This window comes from Perna viridis, chromosome 3, assembly GCF_037379345.1.
Source record: "Perna viridis isolate PV_CMFRI_1.1 ecotype Kerala chromosome 3, ASM3737934v1, whole genome shotgun sequence".
Lineage (NCBI taxonomy): Eukaryota > Metazoa > Mollusca > Bivalvia > Mytilida > Mytilidae > Perna > Perna viridis.
In genome coordinates, this window is record NC_142447.1 from 12,950,950 (window position 1) to 12,968,296 (window position 17,347).

General features: G+C 37.3%; 1 protein-coding gene across 5 annotated transcripts in view; it reads left to right on the forward strand.

Annotated features, from left to right (window-relative positions):
- LOC148621062 (uncharacterized) overlaps nucleotides 1-17,347 on the forward strand; it is a 140,295-nt gene that overhangs the window by 70,533 nt on the left and 52,415 nt on the right. For all 5 annotated transcript variants that reach the window (XM_088575062.1, XM_088575063.1, XM_088575064.1 and 2 more), the window contains 17 exons: nucleotides 508-1,685; nucleotides 2,424-2,657; nucleotides 2,869-3,056; nucleotides 3,523-3,934; nucleotides 4,428-4,691; nucleotides 4,997-5,413; nucleotides 5,870-6,124; nucleotides 6,714-7,571; nucleotides 7,818-8,867; nucleotides 9,371-9,488; nucleotides 10,366-10,589; nucleotides 11,132-11,774; nucleotides 12,349-12,563; nucleotides 13,350-13,583; nucleotides 15,291-15,677; nucleotides 16,332-16,655; nucleotides 17,050-17,217. In XM_088575062.1, coding sequence (XP_088431188.1) covers nucleotides 508-1,685; nucleotides 2,424-2,657; nucleotides 2,869-3,056; nucleotides 3,523-3,934; nucleotides 4,428-4,691; nucleotides 4,997-5,413; nucleotides 5,870-6,124; nucleotides 6,714-7,571; nucleotides 7,818-8,867; nucleotides 9,371-9,488; nucleotides 10,366-10,589; nucleotides 11,132-11,774; nucleotides 12,349-12,563; nucleotides 13,350-13,583; nucleotides 15,291-15,677; nucleotides 16,332-16,655; nucleotides 17,050-17,217 — 7,169 coding nt within the window. The remainder of the gene's footprint in view (nucleotides 1-507; nucleotides 1,686-2,423; nucleotides 2,658-2,868; nucleotides 3,057-3,522; nucleotides 3,935-4,427; nucleotides 4,692-4,996; nucleotides 5,414-5,869; nucleotides 6,125-6,713; nucleotides 7,572-7,817; nucleotides 8,868-9,370; nucleotides 9,489-10,365; nucleotides 10,590-11,131; nucleotides 11,775-12,348; nucleotides 12,564-13,349; nucleotides 13,584-15,290; nucleotides 15,678-16,331; nucleotides 16,656-17,049; nucleotides 17,218-17,347) is intronic.

Genomic DNA, 17,347 nt, shown 5'->3' on the forward strand with positions numbered 1-17,347 from the left:
AAACTGTGAAAAAAATAACATCATTTTAATAACAGAATCCACGAAAATTAGCAACGATGAAAATTGATACACTTACAGTAGTATTCAGGAAAGTTCCACTATTAAAATAACTCTTTTCAAGTTACCTAAGCAACTTTGTGTAAAGCTAAGTTACAAAGGTTAATTTAGTTGATTAATAATAAAAGTTATAAAGAGAGAGGGCCACAAAAAAGAAGAGACTTACTCCTAAAATAGCAAAAATGACAAACACCAACTTTTAAAAAGCTGACATGAGACCAGGTCTATCATCTAGTCCAATAGTGTTAACAATAAGAAGAAAATTGACAGAGGTCATGAACAGGAAGTATTTTCTTCTGGGAAACTTGTACATGTGTATTACACATTTATATTGTATCGTAAATATGGACCTCCTTGACAGGTTTTGACACTGATCATTGTTAAATTTAATGGCTTATAGATTTATTGAAATTTATTACAAAGATCACAAAGATTTATTATATTTTGTAGCTTTTACTGTTCAGGAGGGGCCCAAACACCTACACCTAATGATGGAGGGACTACAGGAGACCCTTGTACAATTGGACATTATTGCCCAGAGGGTACAGCTGTACCAATATCATGTGCTGATGGCACATACATGACAAACGCTGGTGCTGGAGAATGCTGGAACTGCACAGCAGGTCATTATTGTATAACTGGACTGACACCAGAAGATTGCCCAGCAGGGTTTTATTGCCCAGAAGGAACAGGACAGGTTTGGCAACCTTGCCCATCTGGCACATTCAGTGCAGTTACAGGACTATCAGATGTTTCTCAGTGCACTGATTGTACTGGTGGATACTATTGTGATGTGACAAATGCTACAGTGGTAACAGGTGAATGTAATGCAGGCTATTACTGTACATCTGGTTCTGACATGCAGTCTCCTGACACTGGCAATACTGGTGTGGCTGGTCCATGCCCAGCTGGTCATTTCTGTGAGCAGAAGACTGTTACTCCCTCTAAATGCCCTGTTGGAACCTTCAGCAACCTGACCAAACTGACAGCTCAAGCTCAATGCGAACAGTGTTCATATGGAAAGTACTGTGGAAGCCAGGGGCTAACAGAACCTACAGGTGACTGTTATGCTGGGTTCTATTGTTTAAGAGGAGCACAATCTCCTAATAATCCAACCGTAGACTCAACAGGTGGACCCTGCCCCATCGGAAACTATTGTCCCAATGGAACATCCTATCCTCTAGGCTGTCCTGCTGGAACTTACAACCCACTTACAGGACAATCTGTATGCCAATCTTGTGATGCTGGATTCTTTTGCCCTGAAAATTCCACTTCAACCACTGGTAATGATTGCCCAGTAGGCCACTATTGTCCTGAAGGCACAACATATAACACTGAATTCCCATGTGACAAGGGTTATTACAATCCATTCACAGGAAAACAGAGTGAAGCAGACTGTGTACCATGTGATGCTGGTAAATATTGTGCAACCCCTGGTCTGTCAGCACCAACAGCTGATTGTGATGCAGGATGGTACTGTACTAGAGGAGCGTGGTCAAACAGGCCTACAGAGATTGGGAACTACACTGCCCCAGACTGTTACTGCCCTGTCAACCAGACTGGTGGACAATGTCCAATAGGCCACTACTGTCCTACAGGGTCCAATGCTCCAGTGGAATGTACTGCAGGTATGGTTTGAAGTGGAATGGATGATGGTCTTTAAGTTTGGTCATTTTTGTTATCTTTTTATTGCAAAAAAATGAAAATGCTAGCAATCACGGCAGTTAAAACTGTCCCATTAAAAATTTAAAGTAAACTAAATTCTTTTTTTTTGTTGCTAAAATTAATAACTTTTCTTTACAAGAAAAAAATTACTATTCAGGTCTCACTAACCACTTCTAACGTTTCCATTACTTAACATGTTAAACAAGTAATTTTCAATGTTTCACTGTGAATTCCCTGGACAAATGACACCTTAAAGTTGCATACCATTGCAAAGCTAGGAAAATAAGGCTTTTAAAATCATTATTCTAATTGGATGATGACCATAGAAATTCTTCACACAATTTACTTGAATAAAAGATACTGAAATTCAACATTTTTACCTTTTCTTCTGACAGCATGGAGGCAAATTACTCACACATGTAAACAATATTCATACACTTTTGTAGTAAATTACAAATATGGTTTTAAAGTACACATTCTCAGCTTTATTTTGACTACTTTTGATCAGAATACACACAAATAATGTACTTACAATGCATATTTCTAGGTTCAGTATGTTTTTGGTACACATGTACTACATACGGGGGTGGCCATTGACCCAGAAGTTGTAAGTGAGACCTAATTGGAAATATATACATATTAAAAAAAAATGGCCAGGCAGCGGAATCATTTATTTCTAATTTTTTCTAAAAAATTTTTAGGAAGCTACTGTGGATCTGTTGGCCTGTCAAGTGTCACAGCCCCATGTTCAGCTGGCTATTATTGTACACTGGCTGCAACACGCCCAGACCCACAGAATGATGCATCTGGTGGTGACTGCCCTATGGGGCACTATTGTCCAGTTGGTACAGGAGTGCCAGAGAAATGCCCACCAGGATATTTCACCAATGCTACTGGAAATGTTGACTTCAACGACTGTAAACTCTGTACAGAAGGTTAGTCATATGAAAATGAGAATACTGCAATTCAACTTATTTTTGTGAGTGACTTATTTTCATTCATTCTGTGAGCAGTAAATGTCTTTAGGTGATAAATGCTAGAGCGATTTTGGAGTTTAAAATATTTTAGCATGGAAAAAAATAGGCATAAAAAGACTAAACAGCTTTTTAGTAACTTATTATATTGTTTATTTTATCTTTCCCATAGGTTACTATTGTGCAAGCCCTGGCTTACCACTGCCCACAGCACAGTGTGATGCAGGATACTACTGCCCAGAAGGGCAGAATGTCAGTGCCCCTACAGCTTATATATGCACCCCAGGTCATTACTGCCCAGTTGGTAGTCCTTCCATGGTATCCTGTGCCTCAGGGACATATCAGGATGAATATGGAAAGGTATATGTCAGGTTGTATTTGGATGGAGAATTATGGGAATTTCAGATTAATTTCAGATTATTGTTTTATAGTTTCCATTTCATATTGGAGAAAGTAAGGTGTCATGATGTCAACTTTTGTATTTTTACCCCTGTTTTACTCTTGTTCGTCTGTCTGTCTATCCCACTTTTTCCATGGCAGTGATTCTCTGCAGCTACTCGTCACAGCCACTTGAAATTTTGTCACAACATTTATATAGGTGTACAATATGATGGGCTTTGATTTTGAGCTTCCTGTTTTACAACTTATTTTATATTTTTGATTAAATATAAAAAGCTGTAAACTTAGGCATTTGACTGTTTATTTCATAAAAATCTGCCAGTCAAATTGCCATTGTGTTGAAAATTTTGTTACATTTGAATATTTATGCATATTCAGAATGATGTTCTCTATCAGCTGCTTCATAACACTTGTTCTTCTCTTGTAGGCAACATGCAAAACTTGCCCAGAAAGCTACTTCTGTGATGGAACTATACAGAATGACACCTTCTGCTCCCATGGTGTCCAGAATCCATCCCCTTGCCAACCTGGCAACTATTGCCCAGCAGGTACTCAGTTTGCTACACAATATGGTTGCCCTAATGGAACATTCAGTAATCAATATTATCTTAAAGATTCATCAGAGTGCACTCCATGTTCGCCAGGACAGTACTGTGAGACGGAGGGACTTTCAACACCCACAGGCGAATGTACAGCTGGATATTTCTGTACCCAGGGGGCTTCAATCCCAACCCCTACTGATGGTGTGACAGGAGATCAATGTTTGACTGGAGGATATTGTCCTCAGGGATCCAATTCTACAACTTTATGTCCACCTGGAACTTACAACCCCACAAGAGGTATGTTGCTTTATTGGACTTTCCTAGGAATTTGATGGTAGATTTGGTCTTCTACTATTTTTTTCTTTTCTCAAAGAATAAATTTAGATAAATGAGAAGTTTAGTAGAAATAAATATAAAAAATTATTTATTTTTTTAAATATTGTGAAAATGCCAGAAGAAAAATATGGATTCAACATGTTTGGTTTAAGGAGGTAGACCTGGGGTAAGGGACATAACTCTTAAAAATCATTACAATGTTTGTATTCAGTATTTTACATCAATCGCATGTAAGCATCAAAGTAACTTGGACTGATTTCATTCTGTTTCAAAGAAAAGCTTGAAAGGCTTTGGTGAAATTGAATATGTTACAAACATATCACTGATTTCAAGAGTTATGTCCCTTACCCTAGATCTCCTTATGGCAAAGTGTTCTTGACAGTTTAACCTGAGGACTGATGTAGAAACCTATGTATACAATAGTCATGATTTCTTACTCCATTTATTCTCAAAGGTTTGACAGCTGAGACAGAATGTACTGATTGTGATGGTGGCAAATATTGCTCTAACATTGGAATGACTGCCCCAGCAGGGAACTGTACTGCAGGGTACTATTGCAGCTCTAAGGCATCATCAGCCACTCCCACAGATGGAGTAACAGGAAATCAGTGTCCAATAGGAAGCTATTGCCCTGAAGGGACATCTGTACCCAAACAATGTGAGCCAGGAACTTACACAGATACAGTACAAAATTACGAGTGTCTACAATGTACTCCAGGTGAATTATAGATCATGTGCTGCGATAGAGCAGCTGTTGTTCAGTGGGACTTGATCCTGAGATTTACAAAAATTGGGAGTTGTTACCTCTTTTTTTCAAGCATGTATTGAAAAAAATGTGAATCATATTTACTTGTATAGAAATAGCATGATTATGAGTTGAACTATAAAAAAAATTGCAATTTCATCAACAGGGTGACCCAAGTTTCTTCAGCTTCCTTAATCTATGTAGCCTATGTAGTTTTTATGTAATGCATCAACACTATAAAATAGTAACACTTACCTGTTTATTTCTTTCTGCTTCAGGACATTTCTGCACCCAGGGCAGTAACCCAGAGCCATGCCCAGCAGGTTACTATTGCCCAGAGAGCACTGGTCATGTCTGGCAGTCATGCCCAGCTGGCACTTTCAGTGCTGCTACAGGTCTCGCCAATGAAACTCAATGTACACAGTGTACGGGAGGTTCCTATTGTGATACAAAGAACCTGACTGTGGAAAGCGGACAGTGTGATGCTGGGTATTTTTGTCGAAGTGGATCAGATGATCGTACACCAAGTGGACTGACAGCTGGTGATGCTGGACCTTGTCCAGTTGGTCACTATTGTCCACAGCAGACCCAAGAACCAATTCAGTGTCCAGCTGGAACATTTAACAATGAAACAATGCTAATAGCTGAAGCATCATGTCAACAATGTCTGCCAGGATATTATTGTGATGTGCCAGGTTAGTCATTGTAAAGTATTTATACAGTACATTCAAGTTAAACTACTACTTGAAATTTCAGCCAGCCTTAGATTACAATTGTTAAGCCAGTATCGAAACACTACTGTATAGAAGAATTTGTAAATAAATTTGTTCCAAAAATTAATTATGGCAATCTTTTTATTTTCCCCAAATAGTGCACCTGGCTGTTAATAGCACTAGTTAAAATAAAATATCATCATTATTTAGGATTGCTGAGTAGGAATTTTTCTTAATATGAAAACAAAATGGAATAACTTTTATTCCCAAAATGACAAATTGCAATAATAAATGCATTGCAATACTTTCTTATTTAAAATTTGATGTTTGATTATTTGATTTTTCTTGTTTGTTTTAAAATTACAAAAAATAAAAAATAAAAAAAATTATGTTTTATCAAAATCAAACTTTAATTTGAAAATCTATTTTTTATTACAGGTCTAGATTACCCAACAGGGCTATGTGAAGCAGGCTTCTATTGTTCAGGGGGAAGTAACTCATCCAATCCTCCAGTCAGTGATGCCACAGGTGGTCCCTGTCCAGCTGGTTCCTTCTGTCCCTTAGGCTCAGGTCAACCAATCCAATGTACAGCTGGTACTTTTACAGATATTACACAACAATCTAATTGTACAACTTGTCCTGCTGGATATTATTGTGAGAAGGGAAGTTCATCTCCAGTCATTTGTCCAAAAGGTAAAGTATACCCCACACAATGCAGATGCATAGTATCATGCATTGTCCTTGTGTCCCATCCCTTTTTCATTTCATCATCATATCATGTTCATTTTATCATCAATTTCATGTTCATCGTCTGAATATAGCTGAAATATTGCTGCTCGGACGTTAAACCCCAACAAACAACAAACAAACAAACTGTTCACTGTCATTATTATATTATCCCCTGGATTTAGTGTCTAGTGCTAGTACTGTACCCATTAAATCGTAGATGGAATTGTTTTTTCTGAGATATATGTTGAGAGGACATAAGTAAAAATTGTAGATTTAAACTTGATACCTGGAAATCCCCTCATTTTTTTGTCTGCTTTGCTTTGGATCTGAATGAAGGGTTGCTAACCATTAAAGCTTTTAGGGGATTGATTTTCACCAAAATCTATTGAAAGGGTTGACTTCTTGGGCAGGACGTCAAATATGAAAGCATATGGAGTGTGCTAAAATGCGCTCACTTCAGAGGGGAAAGAAAACCACAAATTCATTTTTATTAACATTTATTCACAGATAATAACAAATGTTTGCACTGAGATTTTTACATACTATCTTTCAGGTTATTACTGCCCATTAGCATCAGAATTTGCAAATCAGTTCCCATGTAACAATGGAACATTCAACAATCAGACAGGTGCTCAAGATGACAGCTCATGTGAGATGTGTACACCAGGGTATTATTGCCCCACCCCAGGGCTAGCTGAACCCGAGGGTCAGTGTGATGGTGGCTATTACTGTATTTTGGGATCATGGTCCAAACAGCCATCTCCACTTGGGAATGACACAATCACAGACTGCTCATGTCCAAACCAAACCATCGGTGACATGTGTAAAGCAGGTACATTCTGCCCATCAGGATCAGCTGCCCCAACTCCATGTACTGGTGGTTACTATTGTGGAGCTGATGGATTGAGTATAGAATCTGGAAAGTGTTTAGCTGGATATTATTGCAATGGAAGTTCAACTCTTCAGAATCCTGTTAATGAGACATTTGGTGACATTTGTCCAAAGGGCCACTACTGCCCTGAGGCAAGTTCTTACCCAATACCATGTGCTGAAGGAGAATATAGTGATGCATTTGCCCAACACAACATTTCAAGCTGTCTACCATGTACTGCTGGCAAATATTGCCAAGGTCCAGGAAGAGATTTACCTAATGATTTCTGTGATGTTGGTTGGTTCTGTCCAGAGGGCAGCATTGTTCCTCAACCACCAGGAAACCAATGTTTGGCAGGTCACCAGTGTCCACAAGGTAGCCCTGACCAGACCCCATGTTTGTCTGGTTACTATCAGCCATTAGCAGGTCAAGGTCTATGTTTGCTTTGTCCAGCAGGAAGTTACTGTGATCAGAATGAGGCTATCAGTGAGCAGCAAAGTGGAGGAGGAGCACCATCACATGGTGTTGTGACACCTAAAGGTATTATTTATTTTTGCAGCTCAGATGAAGCTTCCATATAAAGATTTTTTTTTGTTCATGCTTTAGACTAAAATGATTTTATGAAATTTCTCACTTAGAAAAATAAAGAAAACAAAATACATGTATCAGTTTTGGTTTGACTGCAAAAATTGTTAGCATTTGAAAGAGCATCTCTGTAAAATTGGCTTTATATTGATTTGATTTGGTTAATGAAACTGTTGTTTAAAATCTTATTTTTTTTTGTAGTATGCCCAGCTGGATTTTACTGTCCTAATGGTACAACCACAGCCAGAGAGAACCCATGTCCTATTGGAACCTACAGCAACACTACAGGTCTAGAAAGCTTGGCAGAATGCCGTGACTGTCCTGCAGGATTCTATTGTGAGGCTGAGAACATTACTGAACCAACAGGACTATGCTCACCAGGATACTATTGTGTGCTAAAGTCTGACACTTTGTCACCGCCAACTGTCACTGCAACAGGTGGGCCATGTCACCAAGGCACATATTGTGAGGCTGGTGCATCAACTCCTATTCCTTGTCCAAAGGGAACATATGGAGACAGGGCACTACTGCCATCACTTGCTGATTGCACAATCTGTCCACCTGGTGAGTTTTGTGCTTCCTCAGGCCTCTCAGCAACAGATGGTCCATGTTTGGCAGGATATTATTGTAGCAATGGGTCAGAAGCATCCAACCCAGTCGGTCAAACCTATGGAGACGAATGCCCACCAGGGCACTATTGTCCATCCAAGAGCTACCAACCTGTTCCATGTGTTGCAGGAACATACCAACCAAGTTCAAGAATGACCAATGACTCAGCTTGTTTAGTTTGTGAACCAGGAAAGTACTGCAATGCCTCAGGTCTAGCAGCTGTGACTGATGACTGTTCTGCTGGTTTCTATTGTGTACAGGGATCCAGTAGTAAAGCTCCAACTGATGGCACAAGTGGTGACATATGCCCAGCAGGATCATATTGCCCTGTAGGATCACACATTCACATATTCTGTCCAAATGGCACATACACAAACCATACTGGGGCATCAGAATGCTATGAATGCCCAGAGGGCTATTATTGTAACTTCAGAGACAGAGCTGAACTTTGTCCAACTGGTTATTATTGCCCGTCAGGGACAGGCATAGACACACAACCTTGCCCAGCAGGAACATATGGGCCAACCACAGGCCTACGTAATGTGACTGAGTGTACACAGTGTGATGGTGGCAGATACTGTGCATCACAAGGACTATCAGCTACATCAGGACAATGTACTCAAGGATACTATTGTACTTCAGGTAAGTTCACGGATGATTTTTAACTGAAGAGTAATTTTTTACCTATTATCTTGGTTCTTATAAATTAATGTGTTTATTACAAAGCTAATTTCTAGAAGTTTTAGAAGGGTATTAATGGAGTTCAATGTATAGTTTAAAGGTTTTTTTTTTAAAATATGGTTTAATTCAATGTATAGTTCAAAATGCTTTTTAAAGTAGTATAGATCAATTTATAGTTCAAAGTGGTTTTTAAAGTGGGATATGTTCAGTGTATAGTTTCAAAGTGGTTTTTAAAGTGGTGTTGTTTAAAGTAGTCTTTAAAAGTATAAACATGCACTTGCTCCTCGTATATTGATAGGTTTGTTGACAGTTAAAAAAAATCTAATTTCTGCATTTTATGATTCTGTGATTTTCAAAAGGAGGAATGGGATTGGTTCTACACTGTTATTGGGGTATTTTGCCAAAATAATGTGTGAAGCTACCAACATCTACAAAAATGTAAAAATGTATACTTTTATTAACAGGTGTGGACATGCAAACACCCACAGGTACACATACAGGTATTGGTGGAATATGTCCTGTGGGTCATTTCTGTATAGCAGGATCTACTCTACCAACTAAATGCCCACCAGGATCTTACAGGTAGATATAACAAATTTTCAACATGTTCTGTTTTTACTTTGGTAAACAGATGGAATATAGTGATCACCCTGACAATCTGCCCCTTCTTCCCGAGATCCAATCTTCAACTTCTTTGAAACTGCTGAAACTTTCGCACATTCTTTATTACACAGTATCATGTGTACCTCATATTTTTTCCATCTGAATTACTTCTTGGGTTTTCTATATATTTTTTTTGGAGGGTTATCTTTTACTGGTTATTTTTTGTATTTTACCAACTTGGACTATATTGGGTTTTATATATTAATTTTTGCAAGTACAGTTGTACATGTAATAATTCTCAAAAACCTTGATATTCTAAAAAAGAAGTCAAGTGACAAATGTAGATTTCTAACCATTGACCTATTTTGCATATTTTTCCATATCAAAATCGTAAGGTATTCAGTTTTTTATTGTAAGTTCAGAAATTATTGTGATGCTTTTGCAATGTGACTGACTTAAAAGTGCAATAAGAAAAGTGACATTGTGGAACAGTACTGATACAGAATTTTTCTTAAGATCACAACAATGAAAACAATATAACTAAGATGACAAAATGGCATTAATTACTGTAAATGTATTAATTTTTGCTGCTTCTGCCAAGTGAGCATATTCGCGGGGATTAATTTTCGCAGTTTCAAAAAAATGATTAGCGTTGTATAGCATTAAAAATAAATTTTGCATGTAATATTTTTCGCAGTTTTCTGCCCACTGTGAAAATAGCGTAAATTAGTACACCACGAAATTTAGTATGTTTACAGTAACGCATGCAATAATTTTCAAAATTCTCATCTGGAAGTGCATGAAATATCTGCTACTGAACATTAAACTACAATTAATCAATATTTTTTGTTTCCAGTGATAGTGAAGGTCAGGCCAGCTGTACATCATGCCCTGCTGGTTACTATTGTGTAGAGAACTCCACAGACTTTGCCCAACAAGTCTGCCCTAAGGGATACTATTGCCCAGCAGGCACCACTGACCCGTATGAAAACCCTTGTCCTAAAGGAACTTACAACCCAGTGAATGGTAGTGATGGTGCTGAAGACTGTCTGGATTGCCCACCAGGACAATATTGTGAAGGTAAGATGTTCAATGCGATAGACTCAGATCAGATGTATTGAGAATTGAGAGTTCCAGAAATAGGGGGAGAATAAGGCTTCTATCGATTATATTTTTTGACAAAAAAGAGGTACAAAGCCCTGGAACGGCCATTGTAGAAACTGTTTAATTCCACACTTTCAGTTTTTCACAATCTTCCTGAGTCTGAAATTTTACACCAATCTTATTAAAAATTATACGTTTAAAAATCTGTTTCTTGAAAAAAGTTGACATTTTTGTACATGATTGGAAGTTTTTGTCCAGAGATGTTTTTGTTGTATTCCAAGTTTAATGCAATGATAAGGCATAAAAACTTCAATTCATACTTATGAGATATGAAAAATTTTTCACCTCGAAAATTATATAGGACATACATAAATTAACTCCAATTAATCCTTGCATTCCTTGCATTGGGACCATACTAATTATATGTACTTTACTACGGTAGTTGTCTTAAAGTTTGTAGAAATAGAATTTCCTTCCTCAGTACTAACTCATCTATTATTCATTCATCTGTCTTTCAGCTGATGGTCTTGGAGATCCCTCAGGTAACTGTACTGCTGGTTGGTATTGTACTGGTGGATCATCCATGGGTGAACCAACTGTTGTTAGTAATGGAACCAATCTTTCTGACTGCACTTGTCCAAGTGTTAACTACACAGGTGGAAGATGTTGGCCTGGGACCTACTGTCCTGCTGGGTCTGACTATCCAGTACCATGTGATGGAGGGAAGTATTGTAGTCAGTATGGGCTTACTCAACCCGAAGGAGATTGTGATCCAGGCTATTATTGTAATGGAAGTGATACCCAAAGAAACCCATCAGACAAAGAATGCCCAGTTGGACATTACTGTGAAGTTAGTTCAGCTACTCCAACGCCATGTCCAGCCGGAACCAGCTCAAATGCTGTGAAGAATACATTGTTGGCAGACTGCAACCCCTGTCCACCAGGGTATTTCTGTGAAGGCACAGGTAACATTATCTACACAGGACCATGTGCTGCTGGATTTTACTGCCCTGCCGGTCAGCAGACGGCAACTCCAGTTGAGTTTAACTGTACGGTTGGACATTACTGCCCTGGTGGAGTTGGACAGCCTGTACCATGTAACGCAGGGTCATACCAAGATGAGGAGACAAGTTCTGGTTGCAAAGCCTGTCCAGCAGGAAGGTAAACATCATACTGTAAACAAAAATTAAGGTTATTGGTTGACCTTACAAAAAGTTATAGCTATTACAAATTGTTATTTTTTCCATGAAAAATCAGGATCGTCAAACAAATATGATCTATGAGTTTTGAGCTTTATGAACATGAAATTAGTACTTATGAATTAATTGGATACCACACCTTTGGTTCTGAGTAGTCAATTAAGGAGGTAGATGTGGGGTAAGGGACACCACTCTTACAAATCATTGGAATGTTTGTATTCAGCATTTAACATCAATCTCATGCAAACATCAAAGTAACTTGGACTGATTTCATTTTGTTTCAAAGGAAAGCTTGCTAAGCTTTGGTGAAATTGATTATGATACAAACACATCACTGATTTCTAGAGTTATCTCCCTTCCTTAGGTCTACCTCCTTAATCAGAAATGTGACTGTAGTCTCAGAAGTAACTCATGTAATAGGTATAAATGGGCATTTGGATTTTTTCCTCAGATGTTAATTTTTTTCTAGATCTAGAAAGTAAAATTATTTAACCAAGATAATTTGTGAAATGAATATTTTTGAATGATATTTGTAGGTATTGTGATCCAGTAGAAGCAGCGATATCTCTTGGTGTAAACAGCTCAGGGGTAATAACTCCGTCTGATTGTCCCACTGGTCATTATTGTCCAACCAACACTACCAGTAAATTCAGTAACCCCTGCCCACCAGGAACCTTCAATAACATCACCAACCTAGAAATGGAGAGTCAGTGTACCCCTTGTTCAGCTGGATATTACTGTGCTAGTTTTGGTAAGTATTTTACGTTCATTACAATGTCAATACCTACAAATTTAGTGTCTAATATTTGGGCATTAAAATATGCAGTAATGATACATGTGTGTACTGAAAAGAATGGCACCCAGTTAAGTGCACTGACCTGAAAAGTACAGTTCTAAGTATACTGATAAGAACTGTACAGTTACATGTGTACTGACAAGTGCTGTACAGTTCTTGGGTACTGATAAATGCTGTACAGTTCTTGTGTACTGACAATTACTGTACAGTTCTATGTATACTGATATGGTAAGTAAAGTTTTATATGTACTGATAAGAACAGTACAGTTATATGTGTACTGACATGTAAAATACAGTTTTATGTGCACCGTTGAGTACAGTTTTTTGTGCACTGATCTAAACTTGTACTGTTCAATGTGTAACACAAAGCAGAGAAAGCAGTGATAATTCTTCATGACTATCAGTCTATGTAAGTACTGCTTTATGTGAATATAAAAATTTGGATGAAAAATTTGGTCCATCATCTCATAGACCAAATTTCGTAATGTGACTGACGTCATTAATTTTTTTAAGAAGAATTACTATGGTAGAATAATTAATACAAAAAATTAAATTATAAGGAATTACTTAATTTTTTAAGGTCTATTTGAAATAACCTCAAAGCAGGTTATTTAGTGTGCAACACGTAATGGAGGTTATTTCTTCATAGACTGAAAAAATATAACAGTCATTCCTTAATTATCTTCGTTGTTAATGTGCACGATAAATAGCAAACAATGTCATGTGATTAAATAATTGTAGGATTGACAGAGCCAACAAATGTCTGTGATGCTGGCTATGTCTGTGTTAGCGGTTCTAACAGCTCATCTCCAGAAGATGGCACTACTGGTTTCATTTGTCCGGTTGGCCACTATTCTCCTGCAGGTTCAGGACAGGGAACCAAGTGTCCACTTGGAACGTTCAGTAACACACAAGGTCTTCACAATAGCTCGTCTTGTGAAAAATGTACTCCTGGGAAGTTCTGCAATAGTGAAGGTTAGTCAATACTGTATATTTAAAACTTATTGCAATGTTTTTGCAAAAATGACCACTGAAATGTTTCCCTGTTTCACACAAATAAGATTGTCAAAAAATTACCTCAATATAAGCTTTGATTTCTTTGAGGTACATTCATGTAGTATAGTAAGGACCTGTGTTTAATTGAATTTGGTTTTGAAAATTGGTTTGGTTTAGACAAGTATTTGCTTAAATTGGTTCAGTTTAGACAAGGGTTTGGTTAAATTGGTTCGGTTTAGACAGGTTTTTGGTTAAATTGGTTCAGTTTGGTGTAGGCAGGTGTCTGGTTAAATTGGTTTGGTTTAGACAGGTGGTTGGTTAAATTGATTCGGCTTAGACAGATGTTCAGTTAAATTGGTTCAGTTAAGACAGGTGTTCAGTTAGATTGATGTGGTTTAGACAGGTGTTTGGTTAAATTGGTTTGGTTTAGACAGGTGTTTAATGAAATTGATTCGGCTAAGACATGTGTTCAGTTAAATTAGTGTGGCATGACAGGTGTTTGGTTAAATTAGTGTGGTTTAGACAGGTGTGTAGTTAAATTGGTTCTGTTTAAACAGGTGTTCAGTTAGATTGGAGTGGTTTAGACAGGTGTTTGTTAAATTGGTTTGGTTTAGACAGGTGTTTGGTTAAATTGGTGTAGTTTAGACAGGTTTCAGTTTGATTGGTGTGGTTTAGACAGGTGTTTGGTTAAATTGGTTTGTTTTAGACAGGTGTCTGGTTAAATTGGTTCAGTTTAGACAGGTGTTGAGTTAAATTGGTTCGGTTTAGACAGGTGGTTGGTTAAATTGATTCAGTTTAGACAGATGTTCAGTTGAATTGGTGTAGTTTAGACAGGTGTTCAGTTAGAATGGTGTGGTTTAGACAGGTTTTTGTTAAATTGGTTTGGTTTAGACAGGTGTTTGTTAAATTGGTTTGGTTTAGACAAGTGTTTGGTGAAATTGGTGTAGTTTAGACAGGTGTTTGGTTAAATTGGTTTGGTTTAGACAGGTGGTTGGTTAAATTGATTTGGCTTAGACAGGTGTTTAGTTAAATTGGTTTGGTTTAGACAGGTGGTTGGTTAAATTCATTCAGTTTAGACAGACGTTCAGTTGAATTGGTTCAGTTTAGACAGGTGTTCAGTTAGATTGGCGTGGTTAAGACAGGTGTTTGGTTAAATTGGTGTAGTTTAGACAGGTGTTTGGTTAAATTGGTTCAGTTTAGACAGGTATTGAGTTAAATTAGTGTGGTTTAGACAGGCATTTGGTTAAATTAGTGTTGTTTAGACAGGTTTTTGGTTAAATTAGTGTGGTTTAGACAGGTGTGTAGTTAAATTGGTTCTGCTTAAACAGGTGTTTGGTTAAAATAGCTTCAAAGTACATTTTAACTGAAATAAAAGGACTTTAAAATTGAATGTTACATAAAACCTCTTTTCTCTGATGTCAAACAATACTGTGAAAGCCCTTATATTTGTGGGATACCAATTTTTGTGGATTTCATTGTTGAATCAATCACAAAATTAAATTCCCAACTAAATACATATTTTCCATAAGAATTCAAGATGTTCAAGAATCTATGAACCAACGATTTGTCCATAATCTACGAAAATTTATATCCAGAACTAAAAGTACCATACTTTCACAATACTTCTTTTCTCTGATATCAATTAACACTTTAGTCAGTCTGATATCAAATAAAACCAATTTTCAGGTTTGACCACACCAGCCGGAGATTGTAATGCCGGACATTACTGTCTCGAAGGCACCATCAACCAGGCACCAGTTGGACAGAGCTATGGTGATTACTGTTTAGCCGGCCATTATTGCCCATCAGGAACAGCCAGCCCTGTGCCCTGCCCCCGAGGAACATTCTTACCAGACACTAGCAGACAGGCAGTGGGTGACTGTATTGACTGTTCTCCAGGATATTATTGTGAAACTGAAGGATTGACTAATGTTACAGCTCAGTGTGACGAAGGTTTCTACTGTTCTGGTGCAGCCAATGTTAGTGCTCCTACTGATGGCACAACTGGTGATGTATGCCCAGCAGGAACCTATTGTCCAATAGGCACTGACTATCCAAAAGACTGTCCTGATGGTATGATTTTATTTTTTTTTATTTATGCAAATAGAGATGGCCTTTATCAGAAATTTGAACATGATAATTCCTTCATTTGCATCTTTAATAATATCTCATTTAATGATATGTAGATTTCAATTCTCATTTAATGATATGTGGATTTCAATTCTCATTTAATAATATGTGGATTTCAATTCTCATTTAATGATATGTGGATTTCAATTCTCATTTAATGATATGTGGATTTCAATATGTACAAATATATGTTGAATTTATATGTATTGCAAAAATAAGATTGGTGCAAAATTTGTAATCATACATTAAGTATTTAAATAGTTGACCAATGACCAGTGATTCTTTCCCCATATTTGACAAAAGGGAAAATAAATTACAATTATACAATCCCCAAAAGTTTTATATACTGTTATTATACTTAATTTCACAATTATTGATCTATGAACATATTCGTGGCTACTTGTTTTTGTGGATGTTGTAGCTTTTGTGTAAAGAATAATGGTGAAATTTTCTTTTGGATGTACTTATTTTTGTGGATAGTGCATAACCCCAAAATTCATGAAAATAAATACAATTTTACTATATTATAAGGTCAAGAAATTGAACATGGAAAAAGATGGAATGTTAAGATATATCAGTCCTTAACCTTTTTTTCAGGAACCTACATGAACCACACTCAGGCAAGTGTCTGTGAGCCTTGCCCACCCAGATATTACTGTGTCAACAAAGTTAGAGCTGACCCTTGCCCAGTTGGTAGATATTGTCCTGGTGGTACAGGATTTGACCAACAGTTATGCCCATCTGGTACATACAATCCTACAGAAATGTTGTCGAATGAGACAGAATGTACACAGTGTGATGGAGGATATTATTGTGACGTCCCTGGACGATATAACGTGGCTGGACCATGTTCACCAGGGTATTATTGTCAGAGTGGAGTCAATACTGCTGCCCCTAGTAACAACAACACTGGATTTGGAGGTTTGTATTTGTTCCCTTGTATCATCATCAAGGATCGACTCGTACAGTACTCTGGTAGTCCTGTGCCACCGTAATTTTGGAGAGGACTACCTGATAAATTTTTCATTAAATTGATTTTGAATTTTATAAAGGAAACCTTACAGCTCTTTTAACATAGGTTTATTTTGTTTTTCTCCTATTATTTGATTTAGATACTGTACTCTTTTTCTTCGGTGTCTCAAAATAAAAATAAAATTTAACTGAGTTGTACTTTGGTCATTCTACCAGGTTTAATTTCTTAAAACTCTAGTATGGTTAATTTGCAATTACAAATGATAATACAATTAAAAAAAAACCTGATTGTTGACTTGATGGAATACTCATACTATCTTAAAAATATTTCTTATAATTCTAGGAGGTTGCCCTGAAGGTCACTACTGTCCACAGAATACGACAGATCCAATTGGCTGCTCTGCTGGAACTTACCAAGATCTGACTCACCAGTCTGCTTGTAAGACATGTGAACCTGGATACTACTGTATGGCTAATTCAAGCACCTATCTGATGACACCTTGCCCAACAGGTATAAACAAAATTGAAGATTTAGAAAGTACATGTGTACATATGCATACTAGTTAAAAACCTGTGTTGAGGCCACCCTTGTTTTAAAAAAATATAGATAATTTGGACAGCTCAAAAGTAACTTTCATTGG